Source organism: Varanus komodoensis, unplaced genomic scaffold, assembly GCF_004798865.1.
Source record: "Varanus komodoensis strain SLA01 unplaced genomic scaffold, ASM479886v1 scaffold55, whole genome shotgun sequence".
In the NCBI taxonomy this organism is placed as follows: Eukaryota; Metazoa; Chordata; class Lepidosauria; order Squamata; family Varanidae; genus Varanus; species Varanus komodoensis.
The window spans coordinates 4,519,555-4,545,670 of record NW_025336157.1 but is presented as its reverse complement, the minus strand read 5'-3'; the positions used below and the strand labels follow the sequence as shown (position 1 = coordinate 4,545,670).

Below are 26,116 nucleotides of genomic sequence, written 5' to 3'. Positions count from 1 at the left end.
CAGGCTCTGCACAGTCTCCAGCCCATGTGTTACGGATCTGGGTTTCCAGGGATCAAAGGTGCTGGATTTCAGACAGATGAGAGCCCCCGTAAAGGTTTTGCACAGAGGCGGCCTAACTCGCTTGAATTCTTTTGTTTCCAGTGCCCTGGATCACTGGCGCTCTCTGCGTGATCTGCTTTAGGAATGGTCCAGCATAGGCTGGATTCTTCCCCCTTTTTTATAAACCAAGGGGGTGGGATGTCCGGGCCCACAGGGAAACCGGGGGACCCCCCCGAGGGACACTCCAGCTTCCCCTTCTTCCAAGCACCATTCGGCTAGCGGTTCCCCAGCTTTTGCACTGCTTCCCCTTCGCTTCTAAAAAATGGAAATATCCCGGCTGTGGCTCGGTTACCGGCAGTAAGAGCATTACGCAGAAAAGTGTGGGCATTTCGGCCCCATCCTCTCCAGGAACGCAGCCTGTGAGAGCTCTCCGGAATGGAATTCCGTCCTCAGGCTGAAAGGGGCTTGGCACTTGCTGGATCACAGGTGCCAGGACCGCGCTAAGAGTTCAGAGGAGCCCGTCCTTTCTCTGTCGCCTGCATGCACATGCGTCCGCCTTGCATCGGCCTTTATGCTCGTCCTGGGGCCACTAGCGAAAGAAGTGCCCTGCCGCTCCAGCACTGTGGGGGCAAACCGAGTGCCTTTTGGACGCCCTCAAGCCAGTCACAAAGGCAGCTTCATCTTTTTAAAAACCGGATAAAACCCCGCCCGTCATGGGGCAGGGAATTCTGCAGCCAAATTATTCATGGTGCATAGAAGCACCTCTGTTTTTCAGCCCGGATGGGTTTGGCGTGGGCCAGCTGCTGTCAATTCTGCTCTCGATGAGAAGAGAGAAGGAGAAAGGGGCACAAGGAGCCTACGAAAAGACACACCTGATGTGTGGGCAGCCCCCGAATTGGCACCCCAGCCCATTCAGGAGTCTCTACTCCCAGCTGCCCAGCTTGGCTCCCCGGGACGTCTTCCTTGGGCAGGACTGCACCCTGCCAGGAGTGGGCCAGTGGGCAGCAGGGCCGGGGGCAGGGGCGGCTTGCCAGTGGCCCACGTACCAACTGGGACCCATTGGCAAGAGTTGCTACCCCGAAGCTGCGCATTACTCTCCTTTGCACCCGCGTCTCGCTCTGGTCTAAGCCACTTGCCTCCCCAAGAAGCAGAACTGCGGTGGTGGGGAAGAGGAGCAACGATACCATGGTAATTCGCTCTGCTTCTTGGGTAGGCAAGTGGGAGACGCGGGGAGGAGGAGGAGGAGGAAGAGGAGGAGGAGTGGCGGCTGGGGAGGGGTGGTCAGAAGGAGAGGACCGCCGAGCTTGACTTGCCCCAGAAGGCCTGCCAGAATCTGGCACCGGAGCCAGCTCAGTTCTCCACCACCGCAGCGCAGGGGGAAGGCGCCCGGCCGGAGGCTGCCTGCCCCCTCGCCTCCTCCAGCATTTCCACTTCAAGGCGCCTCTTATCTGCTCCAGCTCCACAGCGGCGGAGTCTTCAGAGGCTGCGAGCTGTTGAGTCTGAGAAGGACCCTTCAGCGCGACGGCTTCTCAGAGCTGCCAGCCGCCACGCCTCGGTGCCCAGATGGTGGTTCCAGCTCTCCAGGCCGGGAGAGCTGGGCTGGGAGGTCGAAAAGGCCCCGACCTCCTTCCCGGCCCTGGGAACGGCCCGGGGAAAAGCGGCGACAAGCCGGGCGTCTAGCATTGGATCCTGCAGACATGCCTGTGTGTGTCGCTCTGCATAAAGACGACCCTACCCAAAGGAATATTGGCTCCTGCAGCCCTTATTTGACTTCGGAAAACAGATGCAAACAGTGAGGAACAACCCGAGGGAGCCTCTACGAAGGCTTGACCAGTCTCTGCCCCCAGGAGCCTGCAATCTAAAGATGTGCACTGGTCCAGGGGGTTAGAAAGCTAGGGGGCAGTTAGTCAGGGGTAAAGCAAGGAAAGGCGCACATCCTTGTTTTTGATACAATAGAAGAGAGTTGAGTATCATATTCTTATTGGCTAGGGAATTTTAACCTCCATTTATTTCATGTCAGTTCTCTTGGTTTTCATCTTTCCTTCCTTAAGGAGCTGAGGATATTTATCCATTGTGTCCCATATATTTAAAAGTTTATTTAAAAGTTATTTTAATCGTTAATTTATGAATTGTATTTATTGGGTTTTTCTATACATGCCGAGATGTTTCCGGTTTTTTAACTCTAATTATATAACTGTTTATTTATTAATGTTGTAAGCCGCCCCGAGGCTTTTTGCGAATGGGGCGGCATAAAAATGGTTTAAATAAATAAATATACCTACACTCAGTTGTTGTTTTTTTTAATGTAGGTCAAGTGACTAAGTTTGAGACTTCCCGCAAGCCTTGTTGGCAAGTGAGGACCTGAACCAGCGTCTCTTGGCTCCTGATCCTACCATTTAGCTTCGATGCCTGTGCATGTTTCTCTAGCAGTTTCGTGATATGCGTGATGGTCTGAACTGGGGACTGGAGTCCCCCTTGCGACTCTTTTGGAATAGATGCTTGTGCCTTTGTCTACACTGGCTTGCAGGGCCGGGGAGGAGATGGAGTGTGGTTTAGTGGTTAGAGCATTGGACTGGGATTTGGGAGATCCTGGTTCTACTCCTCACGTGGCCTTGAAACTTACTGGATAACTTTGGATCGTCTACTGATTCTAGGTCTAGTCTACCTCACAGTGTTGTTGTGAAGAACAAACAGAGACGGCAAGGAGAATTTGCCTTGTGTTCGATGCAAGAGGGAAACGGCAAGATACAATTGCCGTAATAAAGAATCCCTATTGGTGCTCAGCCCTGGAATGTGGGTATTCTGCAGTTATTTAGTCCTGGGGGGATGGAACAGCATCCCCCTGAGCATGGGCAAAGTGCTTTCTGCCTGTGCCGAGTGACCCCAGCGAGCCCTTATGAATCAGGGATCAGGTATGGGATTACAAGCAAGATGTTAATTTTTGTTGCGCGTTTCCACCTCTTTCCTCTTTGCTAATGTTATTTATTTATTCCAAGCAGTTTTTATGCTGCTTCTCAGCTGAAAAAGCTCCCAGAGTGGTTTTTAGGTAATTAATAAAGCAGACAGTCCCTGCCCGCAGGCTTACGATGTGGAAAGACGCGACACACAAGGAAAAAGGAATGGGGAGGGCAGAGGGAGAAAAAAGTACGTCTTTCAGCAGGGCTGGGACGAGTCGAAGGGCAGCGTTGCCTCTCATCTCCCTCCAGAAAGTCTGCTGCAAGGACCAGTGGTGGTGACAGTCGAGGGAGGAGAGCTCTCAAACAAGCTCAGGAAGCGCGGCTTGTCGTCAGCCCTGGGGTGCAAGGAGGAGAACAAACCTTGCACCCTGTTTGTTTAGGCGGAGGAAGCCCCGAGGACTAGGCAGTTCTCCCAGACCTGCGCTCTGTGATTCATGGGTGTCGGGCTTTTGCAGCTCCCTGCAACCGGGTGTCTGCAGAGCCAGGTGGAAAAAAATGTTGACGAAGGGACGCGGGAGGGTGTGTGTGAGAACCGGGGCCAGGCCGCTTGGCCCTGCTGCAAAACGCCGGGTGTCTGGCTTTGCAAGATCCGGGCCAGAGGAGCAAAAGAAAGGGGCCCTGCTGAGCCGGCAGAGAAGTCTGTGTCCCTCGGAAATGTTTTTGGAATGCAGGCCCTGAGAGCTTCTCCGAAGTGCAATCTGGCCCTCCAGCGGAGAGAGGGTCAAGAGTGCTTGCGGGATTCCCGAGTGGGGCAGGGCAGGTGCTACAGAAAACAGCACGCGGGATGCAAAGGGCCCTGGGCGCGTTCCAGCCGTGCCGCTCTGGCCACTTAGTGCTGCCCATGGCCAAGGGTTGTGGGAAAAGGGCTCGGAAGCTCGTCCCCGCCAAGTGTGCCCAGCCGCCTCTCCAAAACAGGGCCGGGAGCAAGGTGGCACCGCTGCAGGAGCACTGACGTGGCTCGCCTCTTCCTCCTCCTCCCTCCCCATAGTCTTTCCTCTCGCCTCGTGTCTTGAAAGCAGTGGCTGTCCTGCTGCTGGCACGTGTAGGTCACCCCAGAAGCCTTCTGGGTACAGGATGCGGCAGAAGGGCTTTAAATACACCCATTGTAGGGGAGCAGTCGGGGTGCAGGCATCGGGGAGGCCGGGTGTCCGTCATGGGCACTCTCCTCTTGTGCTCTGCAGCATAAGCGCCACCAGGGTTCTGCATGGGTCCTTAATTGAGTTGCCAGCTGCAGATTGATCGCTTAATTAAAACTCAATTAAAAAACCCATTGATCTTGTTAGCCAAAGCCGGTAGGTCTAGGATTTACGGAGCATTTGGTCGTGTGGCCTGGGTTAGGAGGAAATATTAAAAGGGGTCTCTCGATTCTCGCTCCTTCTTCCCCTGGCAAGCTGGCATTGTCTGTCTCCTCTTCTCCCGCTCTTTGAACGGCACGAGTCAGGCCATGCTTCACGAGGATGTCATGGGGCTCATTGGAGGAAGCATCTTGGCACTTGCTCCCAGCTTTTAAAATATCCCATGGCTTTTAAGCATCGTGGGACAATATGGAACCACGCCGTTTATTGTATTTAATATGTTTGTATCCCCATGCTAACCGCAATTTGGCACGTTGTCCCCTTGCCAATTTTCGATGCTTTCATATTTCTGGGGCCCGTCTCTTTTCCGTCTCAGGTTCCCCGCATTAATATGCCTTTCATGCAACAGCTGGCCGTGTTTAAAAGAATTCTGATTAGAAGAATGGAAATTCACATCATAAATAAGTTTGAGAGATTTTGAACCCAGAAAATGGGTGCTATCCTGCCCCAAAGTATCTTTGCCAATTCCTTATAAAAACTGAGCAGCAATTGAACTGCAACTGAAGTGGGGACCAGTTATTTCCCATGCAATTCTCTACAAAGAGAATTTGTTGAATTAAACAAAAAAACCAGTCATATCTTAGGATGGGGCTGTAGCAAACCATCAGCTGCCTGATGATTCACATCTTTGTTGCTTTGGTTTTCCCATCTGTAGAATGGGGAAAATATTGGCCTACCTGGTTGGATTGTCGTTTCGCTGAAGGGAATGCGCCGTTTTCCATGCTGACTGTGATCTTCCGGCACAGTTGGAGAAATTTGCTATCTGCCGTAGAATTCTGCTTCTTCAGAATGTTGGCTTTTGCTAGCAGGGAGTCAGCAACTGGCATCCCACTGGCTGAATCCGCCATCTCTTCCCTCATTCGCCCTTCTCCGAAGCAGCTTGGAAGGAGAGTAAGATGAAGACCCGAGCATAAGGATGAGAGGAGGGACACTCCTGTACCTTCTGTTTGCTTTTCTTGCAAAATAGAAATTAATTAATCAGTTAATGGATTGCAACGACTCCATCTCTGGCTCGTATGCAGCGTTGCTTGGTCGCCTGTGCCGCTGTTTGTTCGCCGCTGGGTGGACCGGCTTGGAAGCATTTAATCAAGGTGGTGCACCGTTAGCGCTGTCTTTTTTGCTGGCTCGCAGGCTCGCCTGGCGCACAAGGCCGTCCTGCCTCTCGGAGCTGTGCCGCGGCACCTTTCTCTGCACTCCTCGCTTGGCCCCGGTGGAAGGGTCCCTTCTCCCCGGCTCCCTTTCGCTCCTCCCCAGTCTGTGCTACAGCGCGCGCTGTCGGGCAAGAAAGTGTAAAATCAATGAGCTGTTTTGCTCTCAGCCGATCGATACCCTCTCCCTCCTCTCCCCACAACAGAGCTGGAATGAGGATTCGCGCGGCTCTCTGCGCCGTGGGGACTGGGGGTTCTGCCGAGCCAGTGTTGCACCGGGCCCTGTCGGCTCTGTGGCATCCCCACACGCAGCAAGCAGCTTTGTGTTGCCGGCTGCCCACACACACACACACACACACACAAACACACGCGGGTGCAAAAGTAGGTGTGCAGTTTTTATTATGAAAAAACAATAGCTTGATTAAGTCACAAGGATGGCATACAAATTGCAATTAAGTACAGTCTCTTCAGTGCTCAAATAGTCTAGTTTCTACACTCAAGCACACTTTGGAACAGGGTGAGGAACTCTGTGTAACTCTTATAACTGTATAGCTACTTTTGCACATGCACACCCGTGTGTGTGTGTGAGAGAGAGAGAGAGAGAGAGAGAGAGAGTCTGCACGTGTGTGTTGGCAACGAGCAGTGGTGAAAAGAAAACAACTAATGGTCGATGGCTTTTTTTTTTCTTCCAAAGTGAGGCAGAGACGGGGAAGAGTGTTTGTGGACATTTTGCCCTGGGATTCCCAGCCAGCATAGCTAGTGGTCAAGGATGATGGGGATCGTTGGCCAACCCAGCTGGAGGGCACCAGGTTGTCATTGTGGTTTTGCAAGGTTGTGCAGGCTGGTCCTCGCCGTTTCTGTGCATGGTCAGGGCTATAAGGATCTCGGTGAACTTCAGCCCTCATCTGGGTGCAGGAAGATGCATATTTTCATAAGTCAGTGTCTAGAGGATAAGCAGCCACTAATGTGGGAGTAATCACAGCTGCTAAGTGGAGCCTCCAGGTTTGGGAGCAGTTTACCTCTGCATAATGATGTTGGAAAGCAAATGATACCTGAGGGCATTCATCGGCAGCTCCTGGTTTTAGAAGGCCTTGGACAAATTGAGAGCCAGTACTGCCTAGTGGTTAGAGTGCCAGTGGATTCTAGTCCCCAATTGGCTGTGAAGGTCATTGTGCATGACTTTGAGCCGGCAGACTAGCCTACCTTGCAGTGTTGTTGGGGAGATAAAACGGGGAAGGGGGAAAAATGGGTCCCTGCAGGAAAAAAATGAGCTTTAAATGGAGCAACGGGATACATAAATAACCTCATGGAGGCCCTCCCTGCATGAGTCTGTCTTCTCCCCATGGTTGCCACCAACTGCTCCTCCTCCTCCTCTTGGCACCCACTTTTTGGCAGACGGCCAGGAAGCATGTCAGCCGCTGTTCCTTCTCACCTCCGCCCATGTCTGGGTCACCGTGAGAGGCAGGTAAAGCAAAGTTTGCAGTGGAGAAAAGGGGAGGGAAGTCCCGGAGCCAAGCCTTTGGGTCTGGTCTCATCTGACGTAGGGGTTTGTCTAACACCTCCTGGGCCTGCATCCAGTTTTTGGGTACCTGCCCGACGGGGGCTCTTTGATGTCAAACCATGCATGGCAAAGTGTTCTGCCTCCATCATTTTCCATTTTCCATGTTTGAATAATACATTAGCCGCTGAGATCATTCAGTGACGTGGGGGTTAGATCATCAGACTGGGGCTTAGGAGAATCAGGGTCATGTCCCCGCTTGGCCGTGAAGCTGACTGGGTTACTCAGGGCCAGTTGCTGACTCTCAGCCTGACCTACCTCACAGGGTTGTTGTGAGGAGGAAAACCGGGGCAGGGAGGAAGAGGCTCTTGTAAGCTGCCTGGGGCTCCTTGCAAGAAATAAAAAGGTGAGATATAAATAATAATGTATAATAACAGTAAGCAAGTGGGATTCAGCAGATGAAGTAATTCTTCAGGATACTTTCTTGGTAGGAAGGAAGGGCCTGATCTACAAAATAGGGCCCATATAGATGTGATGGTTGTTTTAGTACCTGGTGAAGACCTCTTTATTCTCTCAGGCATTTTAAGAACTGCCTTTAGTGCTTTTAGGACTCTATTCCGCTGTTGTTTTTAATCTTGTTTTACGATGTTGTCGTGCCTTTATCGTTTGCTGCTGGTTTTATCTTGGTTTTGTTCCGTGCTGTTTTTATTATTTTGCTTCAATATTTGCACTGTATGGTTTTCAGGGATTGTGCGCTCCGACCTAATGGCCTGACAGTGGATCCTGATTCAGCCCTACGTAGAGTAGACCCCGTGAAGCCAACGGGGCTTTGGTTGGACTTCGAGCAATTAAGTCTGCATCCAACCCCAGGCATGCTGGGGACACGGCCAGAAAGCCCAAACGCCGGGTTCGAAGGCGGTGTCCCCTTGCCTGGCAGATGCTGCCACGGTCTAATAACCAGGGAAGGATATTCCCATCATACCCTGCTTGTGACCCTCCCTGAGGCGTTTAATTGGCTGCCATCAGTAGATGGAGTATTGAGCCGGAATGCATCATTTGTCTTGACACAGCGCAGTCCTCGGTTGGTTGCGTTGTTTTCTGGGGCCCATGACAGGCCCTTCCCTTCCTGGCTGTAATATTCCGGGTGTGAGCCGCCTTCCGTCTTCCCTTCCGGTGCTCCCTTCCCTGGCTGGTGGCGTTCGCCCTGTGGGCACCCCCATCTGTACGGCGCTCCAGGTGGTCTGGATTTTTGGCCAGGCGTGTGCCTCCAGTCCCGGATTTCGCCCTGCGGGTGGGCAGCGGGCCACCTCCTCGCTGCCCTCTCCTCCCCCACGGCTTGCCAGGTATCTGGGCGCGCTCGCCGGTTCCTGCGTGGCCGGGCACCGTGCCGGGCTGCGCTCGCTGCGCGCGGTTCTGCCAGGGGAAATCCATCTGCCCGGCTCCGACAGGAATGATGGAAGGTGCCACTGCCCTCAAAGCGGTGTTCTAAAAACCCAGCCGTGCAGAAGGAATGTCTCTCCGTTCCAGTTGGTGCTTAACTCTCCTTGTGCCGACCCGCATGAGGAGGGCGGGGGGGGGAGCAAGGAGATCCCCGGATGATCCCGCTGGCTTGAGGAGGGTGGGTGGGATTCCTGCTCCACCCTCCTGGGAAAACCAGCTGCCCCTTAGCGACGGGGGGGGGGGGGTGAAGAGTGCACAGAGGTGCAAAGACATGCGAAGCGCATGTGCAGAGAACAGGGAGGAATGCAAAAAGGGTAACCCCATTCTACTGGTGGCTCTGCTCCCAGGAAACCACATGCACCCCCCCCCCCGCTCAAGTTGCCTTCCAGTTATTGGTGTTTAGAGATAGCCTGCCTCTGAGCATGGAGGCTCCATTCTTGGCTGTCACGGTAAAATAGGGACTTGTAGGTCTGTCTGCCAGCCTCAGGTAGAAGTGCCCTGCCTATAAATGGGCTGTGTAGTCCAGCATTCTGTGTCTTGCCTGGCCAGTTGGTTGCTCCCAGGATGCTCATACCTGCTCTTGTGTTACAGCCCCTCACCCCCCGACTGGCGTTCAGTGGTAGAAAAATAAGTTTTTGCCGGACGCTCGTATTCCAAGGCCATTCCTTCTTTCCCCACCGTGCACACGGACACAGAACTCACGCCGTTTCAGCTGCCGGTCCACTCCAAAGCAACTTCTCTTTGAAAATGATGGCAGGAACTCGTGCTTTACCAGCCTTTCCCCGAGAGTGCAAACTGTGACTCCGAGCATGTACAGAGTGCATTTCCTTAAGACCTTAGAGTGGCCCTGTGAGCTAGACTAGGGTGACCTGCGGGGGAAGATGGGGTGTGGGGTGGCAGCAACGGCTGTGTCCGAGAGAGAGGGGCGGCTTCGTGGAGCGAGCCTTTCCCGTGTCCCGCCAGGCTGTGCAGAGAAGCTTCCGGGCCTGGACCCCGGCCCCCAGCGGGCCCTGCTGCCAGCCCGTCTCCGCTGCTGCAGAGCTAGGGGTGGGATCCCGCGACGTGGGGAACGGAGCCAAGAGACGCAGCAGCTCGAGTGAGTTATGTCTGGGAGGATGTGTCCTTCCCGAGCAGCCGCCAGGCAAGGGCGCACGTTGCGTTCGCCCAGGCAGGAGCCGAGTGCGACGGGGCCTGTGCGGGCGCGGGGTGTACGAGGCGTCGGGGGGGGCAGTGGTGTCCCAGCCCCGATTCCTGCGCTCCCCCCCATTTGCATCTGTGCATCGTGCCGTGTTAGCGCCAGATAATAATCGCGGCGTGCAGGTGGGTCCCGCGTTGCCTGAGGCCCCTTCCCTCGTCTTGTGGATGAGAAGGACGCTTGGGCTGGGGACTCGTCCCTGGCTGAGCCACGCCGACCCCCGGTGCCAACCCGGGAATGGCCACCAAAACCCCACAGACGTAAAGCTGCCTTTTGCTGGTTTAGTTTTCAGCAGACAAGTGTGAGTCCTCTAGTCCATTGCCCCAGGTGGAGTACAAAACTCACTCTGGAATTCAGCAAGCTCCAAAGTGCACTTCACTTAAAAGCAAAGCAGGGGTTTCTAGTCCATATGATGGGGCAGTGCTGGGCAGAAGCCCGAGGTGGCAGACTCAAGCCTTCTTGTCCCTCCCTGTACTTGACGGAAGCAATTTCATGTAAGGCTGTACCTTGTATATTAATGCACTTGCTTGCATAAATTGTCCAGGTCGGATCTGGCTTCTCTCGGCACGCCTCTGCTCTCCCAGAGATTATCCCAATTAAAAAAAACCACACAGACACCCAGCTGGGCTTGGATCACTTTTAACTCTGAACAATGGGATGAGATGTGGATTTAAATTCAGCTTAAATTTGCCTACAAAGGACAGAAGCTGAGCTGGCATAACCAGGTTTGGGAAACCTTGTAATTATTTCTTGATAGTGAAGAGAGAGCAAAATTTCCCCCCTGCTCAAACCATTGGGTAACAAGCACCTTATATATGGAGGAGTTTGCTGTGGTCACTTTTTTGACAAATTTCCCAGCGTATACAAGTTTTTTTCCCTCACATCCCTGAGTGACCAGAATCAGTGTCTTCTCTTTCTCGTTCTTTTCCTCACTTCTCCTTCCCTCTGATGTGGGGAATGCTCTTCTGCATCCTAGAAAGACCCTGGTTCGAATCCCATTTCAGCCATGGGATTGAAAAGGTGGCAATTTTGAGTTTTTGTTGTATTTTATTTTATACTATTTTAAATTATTATTTAAAAAAACCTGTTTCATCCAGTGTATTTTATTGTGTTTCTATGTTTACAGAAAGCTTCAGCTGTGGGCAGTAAATAATAATAATAATAATATAGTAATAATAATATTGAACAATTCCCTTCTCTTCCCCACCATCTCATGAGTCTTTCTCAGCTTTTCCTAACCTGCTTTGCATGACTGCTGTGAACCTGAAGCAAGGTGATGCCTTGAAAAATATTATTTATTTCATTTTTATACCATCCTATAGCTGAAGTTCTCTAACCCTGAGTGTCCAAAAAGACGTGTAAAAGACAGTGGAATAAATGAAAGTGTTTCTGTGGGACCCCCAGGGGAAGGCAGCACCCTTTTCTACTGCTTTGCTGAGCTTCATTCATGTGCTCAGTTTTGGGCCCCCCGTTACTGGTAGGATAGAGCCAGGTTGGAGTCAGTGCAGCGCAGGGCCACAAGGTTGGTGGCCGGTTTGCAGGGGAAGCTGTGTGAGGCGAGACTGAGGGAACTGGGTCTCTTCAGCCTGGAGGAGAGGAGACTCAGAGGGGATCTGTTGGCGACATGCAGGTATGTGAGGGGGTGTCACACGGAGGTGGGTAGAGACCTGTTCTCCCCTGCAGAGGAGGGCAGGACGCGCCCCAATGGAGCCAAGCTCAGGGAGCCAAGGTTTCGTTTGGATGCCAGGAAGCACTTCCTGACAGTCAGGACCCCGAGGGTGTGGAATGGGCTTCCACGAGAGGTGGCTGAGACCCCATCGGTGCAGGTGTTCAAGGACAGGCTGGACATGCACATGGTGGGCATGTCATGAGCGGAGCCGGCTGGAGCCAGGGGTCAGGCTAGATGGCCCGGGAGACCCCTTCTGACTCGCTCTGTTTCTATGTTTCTGTTTTTCATTTTGAACTGAGGGATGCAGTCCCTATCTTGTCCAGAGACCTGCAGGCACGTGCAAAGTATCTGTGACAGAGTGCCTCTGAGCATTCTCAGAGTTCCATTTTTATCCTCTTCTCCAGAAGGTGTAGCACCATCCATATATTCTTTCCTGTGTTTGGTGCCTCGGTGTGTGAGCAATCCCCGTCCCTCCAGGAATCTAAACTGGCACATGTGCCTCTGTGCATGTATACAGGTTCCTTGTTTAATTCCCAAGGAGTCCCGGCCTGCTCTGGTTCATCTGGCCTTGCGGGGGCTGGTTCCCAGGGCCCCCCCAGGAGACGCCAGCTCCCATTCTGGGGCTTCATTTCACCTTTTCGCACAAATCGCCAGGCAGCCTCCGATTCTGTTGCAGAGCAGCCCTTCCTGGCCCTCCTGAGAAACAAGCTTGTCTCTCCAAACCCTTTTTGTTTATTATGAGCCTGTTTACCAGGCTCTCAGTGGTTCTAATAGGCCCCAGTGCTGGCCTTGGTCCCAGGGGGCTGTCCTGTACCCCCGTGCGCGCTCTCCAGGGAGAGAGAGAAAGTGTGTGCACCATGGTGAAAGGACCGAGTTGGTTCCCTCTGTGTTGTTTTTGCGTCGAGGTCACGCCTGGCTTCTGCCTGCTTGCCAGAAGGCTCACAACCCGGCGGATTTCTGCAGATGTTCACCAAGGGACTTGTCCTTCACTGCATTCGGGGAGCTCCCTGTTGAAATTCTGTCTGCGGCATCCTTGCAGAAGGAACCCAGCGGGTCTCCCAAGGGTGGGAAGCAGTGGCTGGGACGGGAGCCGTCGGAGTCTTGCTTGCCCTTTCCCACAGGTGGCACGGGAAGTCTGCTGAGGGAAAGTCATGCGCTGCCCCTGTTACATGGCTGCCCGCTGCATCATAGCAAAAGAGTTGGCCAGGTTGGTTGAATCTCCGCCTGCTGCCGCTTTCCTATGGAGAGGCAAAGTCCCAGGAGGCAGTATCAAAATCTGAGCACTGTTTTATTTATTTACAGTATTTTTACCCCGCCCTTAACAAATGTCTCAGGACAGCTTACAACATAATTAAACATAATTTGAGCTAGCTGAGATGGCTTTTAAAACAAGAGTGCAGAGCTGCTCTCAAGCTGAGGGCTGAATTCAGGGGCCCAGAAGCTCTGAGTCCACGGCATGCAGAGCAGGGCTAAAACACAAGGTTTTAAACCCCTGCCTGTTTTAGCATGAAGCTCTTCCGGCCAGGAATGGACCCTTGGGAAAGATACTTCAGTGTTTTAGAAGGGACTGCAGAAATCAGGCAGAGGCCAGGGGTCCACCAGAACCAGCAAGCCCACCCTTGTGTTCCGTTCTGCATGGGATGGCTCTGTGCCAAGAGGGACTGAGCCCCGGAAGGTGTCGTCGTCATCATTTCCGTTCCGCCACCCTCTGCTCCCACCAGTTCTGCTTTGCCGAAGACAGAATTCTGGGAAAGCCAGGAGAGACTGTTGCTTTGAGCCACTGGCAAGCTTCAGACGAAGGCCGGTCACACCGCCGGCAGCGCACCCGCTGTGCATGTTAAAAGTTTCTGGTTCAACCAGTGGCAGGTTGGGGCTGGGAAAGGCCCTTTCTGTTGGCAAGGCCCCTGGGGACCCATCACTTGTGAGAGCAATTGGTGCGTGACTGAGGGAATGAAAATCCCACGGAAGATCCGCAGCAGCTTCGTCGTCCAGCCCTAGAGCACCAGGTAGGGCTGGGAAAGACTTCTCCCCATTTCTGAAACGCGGGACGGCTGCTCCCAGCAGTGTCACTGGGATAAACAGACAGAGACTCTGACAAAGTGGAAGGCAAGTCCTGCGTAGGATCTGTGGCTTATCAGTTTGGCCGAGCCCCAAGGGGATGGGTGCTCCACGGGGTGGTTAACCACCCTCGGCCGGCCCATGAGGACGACACACGCTCGAGGTTGCCCACCGCTCAGTGGCAACCCACACTCAACCCCTGAGGGTCGTCACGTTGCCAGAATCTAATCTACGTGCAGAGAAAAATTAAGCTGTAAACTGCTTGAGTACTTTTACCATGGAAACGCGACCTCCGAAGAAACTCATGGTGTTCACAATCAAGTTATCCAGCCCGGTAGATTATGGATAATACAGAGTTGCCCGCAGAGTTGTTGCACTATGACTCCCAGCATCCCCGGCCAGTTGGGGGGGTTGTAGTTGAGCACCCCTGGTGGGTATGGGATTGGGCAAGGCCGAGTTTTGGTCGCCCAGTGATCTGACTTGGGCTGCAGTGTCTTCCCATCTGTTTCTTGACAAATCCAGGCAGGTAGAAACCTGCTGAGTAGCTGAATACATGGAATTATTCCCAGGTATGAGTTGCGGGCTGCGATTGGAGCCTCGTTCCCTAAATTGGACTCTGCCAGGAGGAGGCTTGTCCCGGGTTGGGCGCGCTGGTGTGAGAGGCTACAGAACGAATCCAGGCCAGGCGGATCATCCGGATTAATTGCAGACTTCCCAGCCTCTCCTCCGCTCGCTGGTGCCGCGGCGGTGACCCCTCCCTCGCCACCCCGGCCCTTTCCCCACCCCTGCTTCTTAATAAGTGGATGCTTTCACACCACTTCAAAGGCAGCCGGTGCACCCAGGTTGAAGGGTTTGCTCCAGGGAGGTTGGTCTGGTCACACCTTGATTCTGGAGGTGTGCCATCCGCCAGGTAGATTATCTTCCTGGCCAAACGGGTGGCCAGAGCGCTTGCAGCCTAGGTTGTGTCGAAGCGAGACTGCCAGCACTTAGAAAGTTCTTCTGTTCTCAGTTATCGGTCTTGCGTTCGTGTTTTAGCCCCTGCTTCCACAGGGGTCGGAGGTTCACGTCCAGGGGCTAAATCCTGTCTCCAGTTTGGCCATCCGGGGTCCCCACCGTGACCGAGAATCTTGCCTAGGCCCCTTTTATCCCCACTGCAAGTTGTTTGGTGGTCTCCTGAATTTTCTCCTATTCAAAAAGTTAGACATCCTTCTTCTCAGGCTTAGTGATTGGGAGTAAGATTATGACGCTTAACCGTGCTTGCCTGGTGGGTGGATGGGGGGCGCATATAGAAACATAGAAACAGAACGAGTCAGAAGGGGTCTCCCGGGCCATCTAGTCTGACCTCCAGCACCAGCCGGCTCTGCTCACAATATATTTCACCTTGGCCCCTTTTGCCTTCCTACGCACCTCCCCAAGGGATCAGGGTCCACAAAACCTTCTCCAAAATGAAATGCGACCCTTAATCCAAAATGTTTTTACACGCCTGTTTCATCAGGCCATGACCTGATTTAAAGTAGCTTATATTAGCCATGATAGAAATGGATGGCAGAATAAATAGACAGACAGACAAAACATTAGGTCTCTTTTTAATTAAAATCAATTTACATTAAGTGCATTTTCTGGGTCTGAAAATCATGAAGACGAAACACGATTGCAGACATTTCTCACACAACGCCTACAGAAACGGATTCACGCAAGCCCAAATTTGTTCCAATTACAGACCATCTCCTTCCCACCCCCCCTCTTGGGGTTTTCTTTACTTTCTGTTTTTTTCCAGTAAACATTTATAGATTTTTAAACTTCTGCAGTTTGCATTGATCGCAAACACCTCCTATTGCCAAATTTTACAGTGTGTGTGTGGATCTGGCTCTGGTCTGTAATTTTGAAATGTGTATTTTAGCACATAAGCTGCGTTGTCTTTTGTAGGGACTGAGAAATTGTGGTGGGGGCACAGCAGGGGGAGAACGGACCATGTGCTTTAAACATAAATGCGTCTGATAGTTTTGCAGATCCTTGTACTCGCAGCTTTGGGTGACGACGTGGTTTGGGGAGAGAAATTGTTTTGGGTACATTTCGTCAGACTTGAACCAGAATCCTGGGCTCGGAACAATGTTTCTCCAGGTTGATCTGTTCCCTTTTAATCTTGGCCTGAGAGGCTGCTACGAAGATTGGGGTGATGTTTAGTCAGGGGGAAGGGGGCAGGGATGGGATGGGGGTGAAAAAGCGGTAATTCGTATTGATCACCCTCGGAGAGCTGGAGCACTGTCCCCTTAATGGCAGGCCGCTGTTTTTCCGTTCCCTTTCCACCCATCCCCTGCAGGCTATAGATGTGGTGGAAAAATAACGCACTTTCTGCCCTTCTGCACATCACGGCACGGTCCCTTTTTTCACATTAAGGGAAGCTAGAGAGACAGGTTGTGCGTCGCTTTGGCAAGAGTGTTCGATTCCAGGATGGCTGCACAGCTGTTTTGTGTGTTGGGCTGAACAGTTGGACGAGCGGCAGGCGGAAGGGGAGCGAGACGGCAGAAGCACGTGCGTTGCACGCCTGCGTGTAGACTTGCCCCGGCTTCTTGGCACGTGGACATGGACACGGATGTGCTGAACCAGACCGTGGAACGCTTGATAAAGATTCGCAGGCTGCCATGATCTTGGGCCACCTGGCTTCTGGAGGCTCCCCCACCATAATTCCCAGCCTGTCCTACCTTACAGGATGGTTGTTAGGACTACAGAGAGCAGAGGCATGAAATGATCTGAACATTTTTAGGAGGAGAGTCATGATAAGCTGGCTTCGTATTTACACCTGATCTTACCTAGTGGGATACTTTGCGTCCAGTTACACACAACATCCCTGCAAGGTAGCTCAGCTTTCTTCATCCACTATGGTTGTGAGTCTCTTCTGCCACCCCAGCTTCTTTGACCCTCAGTTTTTCCTCAGTCTGAGCTCCGCGGGCATGTGCAGAGTGCTCTTCCTGCCCCTCTTTTTGGCCCTGCCTAAGTGGGGCCTTCATGGACTCTGCTCCATTCACTGAGCGAGACAAAGTTTTGGGGGAAGAGAAGCGAGTGACTGATCGAGAAGTCGGTGCAGGGAAGGCAGGTCTTCCAGGGAGAGTGGAGATGCCTCATAAAATTCATCCTCCCTCACCTGTGCCCACCAGCCCTAAAAGAGGAGAGGAAAGCAAGCTTATTGCACCAGCCTTGCTGAAAGACTGCCTACTTTTTTCTCCTCTTCCCTCCCCATCTGTTTTTCCTTGTATGCTGTGCCTCTTTAAGATTGCCTACCGCTCCAGGAGCATTTTCATCTGAGAAGCAGGATAAAAATAGTTTAATTAAATATATTGGAGAAGAATGCATGTCTGTCTAGGCTAGCATCTGCAACTTCCAGAAGCCCTTGCCAATCCTCGAAGAAGAGTTGCGGTCCGAGCAAAAGGTCAATGGCCAAACCCTCCCGTCGCCCCCCGTCAGCTGGTAGTTGGAGATAGACTGCCTCTGCAGATGGAGGTTCCATTTGTCATTGTCAGAGCTGCTGGATGCCAAATGAACCATCCTTTGCAGCTCTAAGCTCCAAGAAATGAGGCCACTGGATCAGATGAACCAGTCCACCTTGAAGCACCTGCTATTCAGAGGTTCGCATCCTCTGAATTAGGAGGCTGACATGATGGCCATCTTTGATTGACCGAGGTCCTCCAGTAAGATCCATCTTAGCCCAGCAAGCTGTTGCCAACAGAGGACAGGCGAGAAGCGTCGCCACTGGGAATTTACCCACCTTCGGTTTTCTCCCTCTCTTGGGCTCTGTTTCGCCAGGGCCTGGCAGCCACGCAAAGAGCTCCGTCCTGCTGCCGGCCGTCGTGGGTTCCGCCGTGCCTCCTTCTTCCTGCGGCGGCACAGAAACCGTCGGTAATTAATTGGCAGATCTGGGGGGGTCACTGCACAGTGTGTCGGCCTGTCAGGATTATCAAAGCCAGGCTCCCAATCAGCCAGGATTAGCCGCCGCTGGGCCTCCCCTGAGTAGATCAGAAGGGGACTCGTGGCACTGGATCAGTGTAATAGAAGTTCCCTGGGGGAGCCCTTTGCAGCATTAGTGGGTAACAGAATTAGCTACCGGGGTAGCTGAGAGTGGAGAGAGGGAAGGATCACCTCTCCCCCTCTCTCTGAGCGCACAGATGCCATAGGATAAATAGTCCTCACAGGAGACTTTTAAAACAGATGGTGGATGCCATACTTTCTCACACGTGTGTCCCAGAGGCTCCTGGGAAAGGTGGCAAGGAAGGCCCCGCTGGATCGAGCCAAAATGATCCCTCCAACTCTGGTCCTGCCTCCGGGGGCATGTGTGAAAGCGCCAAGCCCTTCCTGGTGTTTTGTCCCCCAACACTCGCTGCTCCGAGGTACCCTGCTCCTGACCATGGAGGCTCCATTTTATTGGCCCCGGCTGATGGCCATTCTTGGCCGTTCCCTTTCCTGCCTGTTTGGGGCAGTGCTGGAGTAGAGAAAGGAGGACCCGTAGCTCAAATCAGGCCCCCATAAACTGGATAGCCACCCCCTTTCCCTCACCTTCCGGCCGTCAGAGGGGTTCCCGGCTCTGGTGTTTTCTAAGGCATTCCCTGCATGTAGAAAGCTAGCAGGTCAGGATGGAGGAGAGGCTGACATGCGGCTTGTTCCCACATGTGGGGAGCGGCTTTGTACAAGGGAACATGATTGCTTGCCCAACGTGGTACAGCCCCAAACCTGCTTGGGGGATTGCTGCTTGGTGGGAAAGGTGGACAGGGTGGGGGAGAGAGGGACTTTAGAGGGACAGCTGCCGAATTTGCCTTTCTACATTTCTCTATGCACTTTCCTCATACCTACCCTGGGAGTCAAAAACGAGTAGGAGGGAGCGCCCTTCTTTCAGTCCCGCTCCCCGAAATGTCACCCATCCCTGCACCCCAATCTGTCCCCTAACGCCTTGCTTGCATCCTCCTCCTTCCTCTGGCATTTTGCGGAAAAATTGGGCTCGCTCTCTGATTGCAAGTATCACAATTCAGAGGTGCATTGCCTCTAAATCATTCATCCGCCATCCTGTAGCGATGCCTCTTTCCCCCTTTTTGACAACAAAATCGGGCTAAAAGCACAGACCCCGTGGAGCAAATGGAAGAAGCAACGAGCATTTAAATCACAAGGACGATGACACACTCACTTGCCGAAGATCGCATGGATTTAAAAAAAGCTGTTCTGAACTGGCACAGCAAAGGGGAAAGCGCAGGTGCCCAGTGGCTATTTTGGAGGAGATTTTGCAGAGTTGGGGGGCCACCACAGAGAAATTCCTGATTGCCATCTGCAGAAGCAGTTAGTGGCCAGGTCACTAAGGATCGTATTTAACCTGTGGAAGGAAAGTGTTCCCCCTTCCGTCCACCTGCCTTGGTACCAGGTAGACCCCTAAACCTGACCAAATGCTGAGAGAGACACCATCTTTGGGCATTGCTCCTTTCATTGCCCATCAGAAGAATCTCCTGTTCTAGCATTACAATCCTTAAGTTTCTAGTCCTCGTGGTTCACATGGGCTCCACAGAACCACTGGGCCCCCTGTGTGACTCCTTAGCAGAAGCAGCGAAATCAGTGCTTTTCTGTGGGGATTTACGTCTGTCTTGCCCCCGGAGGGTGTGGGGGAGAACAGAAGGGCTCCCGCCTCTGGAAGCCAAGCAGCAACGGGTGCCTCAGACGCGAACCCAGTCTGTGCGTGGCAGTGTCTGCGCCAGGACAACGCGGCGAGCGCCTCTGCGGCCAGCTCCCGTTTCGCACCCCAGTGCGGCCCCCGCCTCCCCGCGAGAGCGGGCGCCCCGTCCGAGCCGGGGAGGCGAATCGGAGGGTCACGGGGTGGGAGTGGCTGGCTCGGCAGGGCCGCCGGAGCCTTCCCAGCCTGACATCCTCCGGTCGCGGCCGTTCCAGGCGCGCCGAAGTCGACTGCGCCTGTCGAGTCCGATCTCGCGGGCCGTCAGTCAGCGGCGACCCAAACGTCCAAGGATGTTACTCAACAGGGCTCGGCTCCGAGGCTGCTGCCGCTTTGTAGGGCCATCCTTCAGAAAGCAGAAAACGTTGCACACGAGCGAAAATGACCACCGGGCTGTTTTCCTCCCTGAGCAATGCAGCTTTCGGGGAAAGGGAGATCGCAGGTTTCCTTTGCTGTCCGCGTCCCTCGTCTTGAAGGCTGCACGTTCCCGCCGTGCCCGTGACTGACGTGAGCCCAGCCTGGGTTGCGGTCTTGCCTGTGGATTTTTTGTGGGCTACAGAAAGCTGAGCCTAGCAGGGTTCCTGGGATTTCTGTTTGGCTGATTTGAATTCTTCAGCCTCTGAATTATTCTAGCCTGATCAGAGCAAATAGCGGTAACCTCTCTCAACCAGGGGACCTCCTGATGTTTGAGACTACAACTTCCGTCAGCCCCAGCCAGTGTTGCCAGTGATTGGGGATGAGGGGAGGTGGTGTCTGAACCTTCTGGAAGGGCCCGGGGACTGGGACGCAATGCACCGTTTCCCCTTTCCCCTCACAACAACCCTGTGAGGTAGGACGGGCTGAGAGAGATTGCGGCTGATTCCAGGAAGCCCCCTGAGTTTCAGGACGGAGTGGGGATTTGAAGAGGGCTGTCCAAGATACTCCACCTCTGAGCAATCGAATTCCTGCTTCTTGCCACCCTCCCCCAGAAAGCAGGGAAATCGCACGCTTGCATAAATTATGCAGATCAAGCATATTTACATTTTTCTCCTACCCCCGCCTTGTTTTAATTCTGGTTTTGCTGGCAGGCCTGTTCAGCCACTTTGCTTGGCTTCTGAGTTTTCGCCAGATAATCTATCAGGCTGGCTTTTGCCACCTGAAAAGCCAGAAACGCGGTGGATGCAGGCAGACACGCACCATAAAATCTAATCTCCTGAGCCGGAATCCCGCATCTCGGTCTGTGCTCCCATGGGATCATACGGAAGAGACGCAGCCCTGGTTTAGGGGATCCTGTTTCCACAGGGAATAGACTCCATTGAGATGAATGGCTGCTTGCGTAGAGACATGTTGATCCGGGGCGCCCTGCGCCCTCTAGTGGCCGTCTCGGATTCTACAGCCTGGCAGAAACAGGACCGCTGCTAAGGTGGGAACCCCAAATTCCTGGATGGGGGGAGGGTCAGCGTGCTCTGGAAAGGCAAGGTCTGTGTCAGGCAAAATTAAGAAATGGACTGAAAATAAAACTGCCAAGATCATCCTGCCCTTGGCGGATCTGTGGCCGGCGGCACTTAGGATATCAGGTTCTTTCTGGGCGCTGCCCCTGAAAAAGGGGGGTATTGTAAAGGGTGAGAAGGCAGCGGCAGCTCCCCGTGGAGAAAGGGGATAATGCCTGGGATTGAGCAAAAGGGGAGCGGAGGCGCGATGGAGCAGCACACGTGACGTGTGACAGGGAGGCTTTTCCTCCCTTTCTCATCTTCATGGGATGAAGCTGGGTAAATTGAGGCCAGGCAAAAGAAGGCCTGTTTCGCCCCGCGTAGCGTTAAACAATAGAAGTCACTTCCGTGGGTGGTAGTGAAGGCCATCACTTCGGACAGCCTTAAAGGACTGGGGAGGAGGCGGCTACCATGCTGCTAGTCCTCATGGATAGATGCTCCTCCTGTACCAGAGGGGAAATTAAGTGTGTTTTTACTGCTTATAATCTTTCCAGAGAATTGTAGTCACTGGGTGGCGTAGAAATATAATAATAAATAAGGTGAAACCAATATTCCCTGACTTCCAGATATGTGGTACTGTAAGTCCTGGTATTGGCATCCTAGCTGGGGATGGTGGGAATTGCAGCTTGTCTGGAGGGTACCCTGAACACTGACTGGGCACACCTTTCCTTATCCCCCAGATTTGTGAAAAGAAGCTACTTGTGGTTCATTAATGACAAAGGAGAGAGCACTCTGCACATGCTCTTTTCTCATGTATCTGCCTTTTTTCTTGCCTCTTGCTGAAGCCACCATAAAGCCCCAGGGAACTGGGGTGAAGAATTACCTTGTAGGAGAGCACAGACTTCCGCAACCTCTGCTCTCTTGATATATTGTACTATATTTCCTACCATCCCCCAGAGACACACCCATTGGTCCACCAAGCTGGGGAGCATGGGGGATGTAGTCCAGGACTGGCAGGCCACTGGGGGTTTTAATGTGCCCACAGCTTGGATTTTTTTGGGTGCCTCTCAATCCAGAGTGCGATGCGATTACTATTTTCATCTTGCCTCCACCCAAAACTCTCTGAGCAGATCGAAGCAATTGACAAAACAGTGATACAGTTTAAAAAATTAGTGTAAAATACTGCGTAAAACTTGAATGTGCAATATTTAATTCTGTCTGAATAGTCTGATTTTAAGAAAACTACACCTGGCCCAAACAGCAGCTGCATCCCAGCCTAAGCTGCTGAGTCCCTGGCGGCCCGGAACCAAAAAATGACCGCATTGATTGCGGTGGGGGGAGTGTTTCGAAATCGGAGGCCACCACTGAAAAGGCCCCGCTCTGAGCTTCCTGAGGATAGAGTTCGTTATGGCTGGACGGAGATTGGGCTGCTGTTCTTAAATTCGGGGGAGTGGGGGGGACCTGGCCTGGGTGACGCCGCCTTGGCTCGGGCCCGTTCCTCGGAGGGCCTCCGCACTGACGCGCCTTCCCCGTTCTCCTTCCAGACTGCGGCACGAGGGCTACACAGTCCAGGTGAACGTCAACGACTACCTGGACATCTACTGCCCGCATTACAACGCCTCGGTGCCCGAGGGGCGTGTGGAGCAGTACATCCTCTACATGGTGAATCTGGAGGGCTACCGGACGTGCGACATCAGCCAGGGCTTCAAGCGCTGGGAGTGCAACCGGCCCCACGCCCCCCACAGCCCCATCAAGTTCTCGGAGAAGTTCCAGCGCTACAGCGCCTTCTCGCTGGGCTACGAGTTCCACGCGGGCCAGGAGTACTACTACATCTGTGAGTTGGACACAGGCGCAGCTCTGTCATCCCCTTCACGTGGCCGCCCCGTGGCATGACTCTCTCAGCCCCAGTGCGGGGCCCACGTCACGCGGCCCATTCCCTGGTTCCGTGCAGATCCTGCTTCCCTCCCTCTTGCGAGCAGCCCGGGTGGATGGTGCTGCCCCTCGCCACTTAACCCTCACAACAGCCCTGTGAGGTAGGACAGGCTGAGAGTCCACGGCTGGCCCAGAGTTGCCCAGTGGGGGGTTAGAACTTGGCTCTCTGCAGCGAACACAACCCAGTCCTCTCCAGTCTGTCCTCACAACAACCTTGCAAGGTAGTTTAAGCCTACACACTCATTTATTTCTTTATTGTTAACGTTTTTATATGCCATCCAATACTAAAGTCTCTGGACGGCTTACAGAAACCAAAAAAAGCAACCCTATACAACAAACAACACACGGCATCCGATAAATAAGGATAAAATCAAAGATAAAACCAATTCACTGTTAAAATATTGGGGAAATAAAAAGAGCCATGGAGCTTCTCACTGGATAAACTCCATGGCCAAATGTGTATTAGAACCCAGATCTCCTGAGTTTCACTCTTAATCGCTTCACCAAACTGGTTCCCATTGAGAGGAATTGCCCAGTGCTGGTTTTCCAAGGCTGAATCGCTTCCCGGTGAATCCTGCAGGGCCAGGCACCATGTTGCGTGTCCCGGCCCCCCTCCCGTCACGAGGCCCAAATTCACACTGTGGCATCTTTGGACACAAGCTTGACCTCCCCAAAACATCTCTGGTCGTGCTTATCTCCCTCTTTCCTGTAATTCCATAACGCAGTGGAGACCTTCCTGGGCCCTTCAACTTTCCCCGTTCTTCTCGGTTGCATTTTCAAACTGGTTTGGGGTTTTTTTTCCTGTTGTTGTCAGTCTTACTGTCTTTTTGGCTGAACTTTAGAAGCACAGCGGTGAAATGCAGTGCATACACCCTGGAAAACCAGTCCCAGCAAATCGATCAAGAGCGTATTGATTAGTTTTCTGCCCTGCCGTTCTTTCAAAGGGCGGAAGGGCTGCCTGCATGATTCTCCCCGTTTTATCCTCTCAGGAACCCTGCGAGGTAGGCTAAGCTGAGGGGCAGTTGCCCAGTGATCTTCGCAGCTGAATACAGGGATTTGAACCGAGACCCTCTGACCCCGGGGCTTTAAATGTTCAGAGCTGAGGTGCAAACGCAGGGCAGTCATCGAAGGAAATGAGAGAGGGCCTGCTCTCACCACAGCATGGTCCCCACTGGGTGGGGATGGTGGGTGATGTAGTCCAGCACACCTGGTATACACTTCGTCAGGGAGGCCTTTGGCCACACAGGCTGGGAATGATGGTATTGTAGTCCAGGATACCCTGTTGGCTGTCGCAAACACCGAATACCGTGGGATCTGAATGTGAGATGACTATTATTCTAGTTCTTATTGCAAATAATACTTAAATATCACTTTTTTATGGGTCAGTGAGTCACTCAAGGTTGCCTGCCTGTGCTTGCACTTAAAAACAGAAGCGGGCCCTGTTTTGATCCATTTCTGAGTGCTTCTGCCTTTGGAACGCAAGAAGACAGCCGTTCCGAGGTCGGGGACGGACACGGGTCACATAACAGAGGCTGCTTCCCGGTTTCCGAGGCCCTTGAGAGGCTGTCCTTCATTTCCAGGGCTGGCGCCAAGCGTCAGGAATGGCAGGCACCTTGCAGGGGTCCCCCACGGCCCCCAGCCCTGTCGCTCCTCTTCTTCTTCCTCGCCGGCTGTCCGCCTTACCTCCTTGCATGCACGTTTGCTCTCTCTGTCTGGGCGAGGGCTTCTGAACACGGGGCGAGCAGGGAAGGGCCCATAAATAGCTCTGAAGGGGGTGACTTCCGCCCCCATGTGCCTGGCTGCCTGGCTCAGGGCCAGGGCCACCAAGGCCTCCCCTGCCCTGCTCCTCAGCTGCCCCCAGATCCCTCGAGCCGCGCCGGCACCCAGGCCCCTCCGCACACGAAGCATGCCCTCCCACCGGACTCAGGCCTCCCACGCTCTCGCAGCAAGCACTGACCTCTTCCTGTTTCCTTTCCAGCAACTCCGACGCACAACCACCGTTGGGCCTGCCTTCGAATGAAGGTTTTTGTCTGCTGTGCTTCCCGTGAGTGCTCCCCACACTCTCGCCACTTGGCTGGGTGCATGCACGCTTCACCAGGCGCATCCCTGCCTCTCCCGCTTTGCAAACCGCTTGTGAAAGAGTTCTGTGCGATTCGGACGCTCGGCAAATCCCCTCCCCACTCCCTGTCTCCCGCGTTATGTCTCCGAGAATCTTCGTTTCCATTGCTTTAATTTTTCCTGTTAAAACAAGCTGCTAGTCCTCAGGGGTACATCACCTTATCTTACTTAGGAAGAAATTTTTCTTCTGTACAAAAGAAAGGCATTGGGAGTAGCATTTTTAAAGATTAAAATTCAGTGATACGTCCCTGGTAAAGCACAAGATGATGAGGGTTTGTAAGCATGCAGAGAAAGCCCTGCTGAAGCTTCCTTTTGGGGGCCAGCCAAACTGTTGTACAGGGCACTAGTCTGGGCATAATGATGCCAATCTCTCTGGGCAGCAAGCCCACTACCTCTGATGCTTACAGGTAAACTGCGCCTATGTGTGAAGGCTCCATTTTATTACATTTGGGTAACAGCTTTTGTCCACCCCCACATATTTTCCAAGAGCATAGGAAACTCTTCCTCTGGACAAGGCCTTTTTCTGGGTCCAGGCCTTGACCAAGTCGCTACAAGGGAAGCTGGACAAGAGGAACGTTTCTTTGGCCGGAGGTTTTCCCTCGATGCCCGAGAGAGACTGCTTTCTCTAGTCCGTCTCAGGCGTTCAGACTGCCTTTGCTCCTGTTGTTTGCAAGGCCTGTGTAAACGCCAACCTTGCTCACCACAAGCATGACCCTCAACCACAACGGACAGCCGTGCGGCTTTATTTAATTTCATATATTCTACTTCTGTGCCGCCCAACGGCCGAAGTGCTCTGGGCAGTTTACAGAGAGTAAAACTTCTACAGTACGGCCTATAAATCATTTCCATGCAAACTTTTATAGCGCAGAAAGGGCGATTGCATGTCTGTTCGGCACAATGGCTCCCGGTCTGGGGGACGGGGTTATCCATCGTGTGCATGTCTCTTCACCCCATGAGCCTCCACCACTGTCACCCCACCCCCCACGTTTCTCACCATCTGCCGCATCCCTTGACCTCTTGCTCCCAGGAGGCGTCTCATATGGGCGCAGGATTCAAAGCAGGGGTGCAGAAGCCTCAGGCCCCAAATACAACCGTCTGGGGTGCCGGTCGGGGTTTCCCTGGAGGCCCTCGCCCCTTTGCCCATCTGCTCCTCCTCGGAGCAGCCTCAGCTTTGGCCAGGCTTTTTCCCCATCCCAAAAGCCTGAAGTGGGCGGAAAAGGCCCTTCTTGGCCATGGGCTGGCCTTTGGCCACGCCCCCTGCTGTTGGCCCCGCCTGCCGCTGACTGGCCCGCAGCCCCCGAGAGCTTCTCCGAAAAGAATTTGGCCCCAGAGCCAAACGAGGTTCCGCACCCCTGGTTTGAGAGCGAGAAGGCAGACTCGGTCAGCGGAAACAGGGGAACCTACGGCGGGGGGAGGCAGGCTGGGCGCACGGTCCCTGCCCTCCCCCCTTTGGGCATAACCCTCTCCCCCCATCTCCTGCCCGCAGCGTCGCACTCTGGGGAGAAAGCGGTTCCGACCCTCCCGCAGTTCACTATAGGGCCAGAAGTGAAGATCGAGGACTTGGGTGAGTGAGAGCAGGGTGCCCTTGGCTGGGTGG

General features: G+C 53.4%; 1 protein-coding gene across 2 annotated transcripts in view; it reads left to right on the top strand.

The window, feature by feature from the left end:
* Window positions 1-26,116, top strand: part of EFNA3 (ephrin A3) — a 42,056-nt gene that overhangs the window by 14,525 nt on the left and 1,415 nt on the right. Inside the window, exons 2-4 of one of the 2 annotated variants that reach the window (XM_044448729.1) lie at window positions 22,014-22,303; window positions 24,380-24,445; window positions 26,006-26,083. In XM_044448729.1, the coding sequence (XP_044304664.1) occupies window positions 22,014-22,303; window positions 24,380-24,445; window positions 26,006-26,083 (434 nt within the window). The remainder of the gene's footprint in view (window positions 1-22,013; window positions 22,304-24,379; window positions 24,446-26,005; window positions 26,084-26,116) is intronic. The other variant, XM_044448730.1, reaches the window with a different exon arrangement.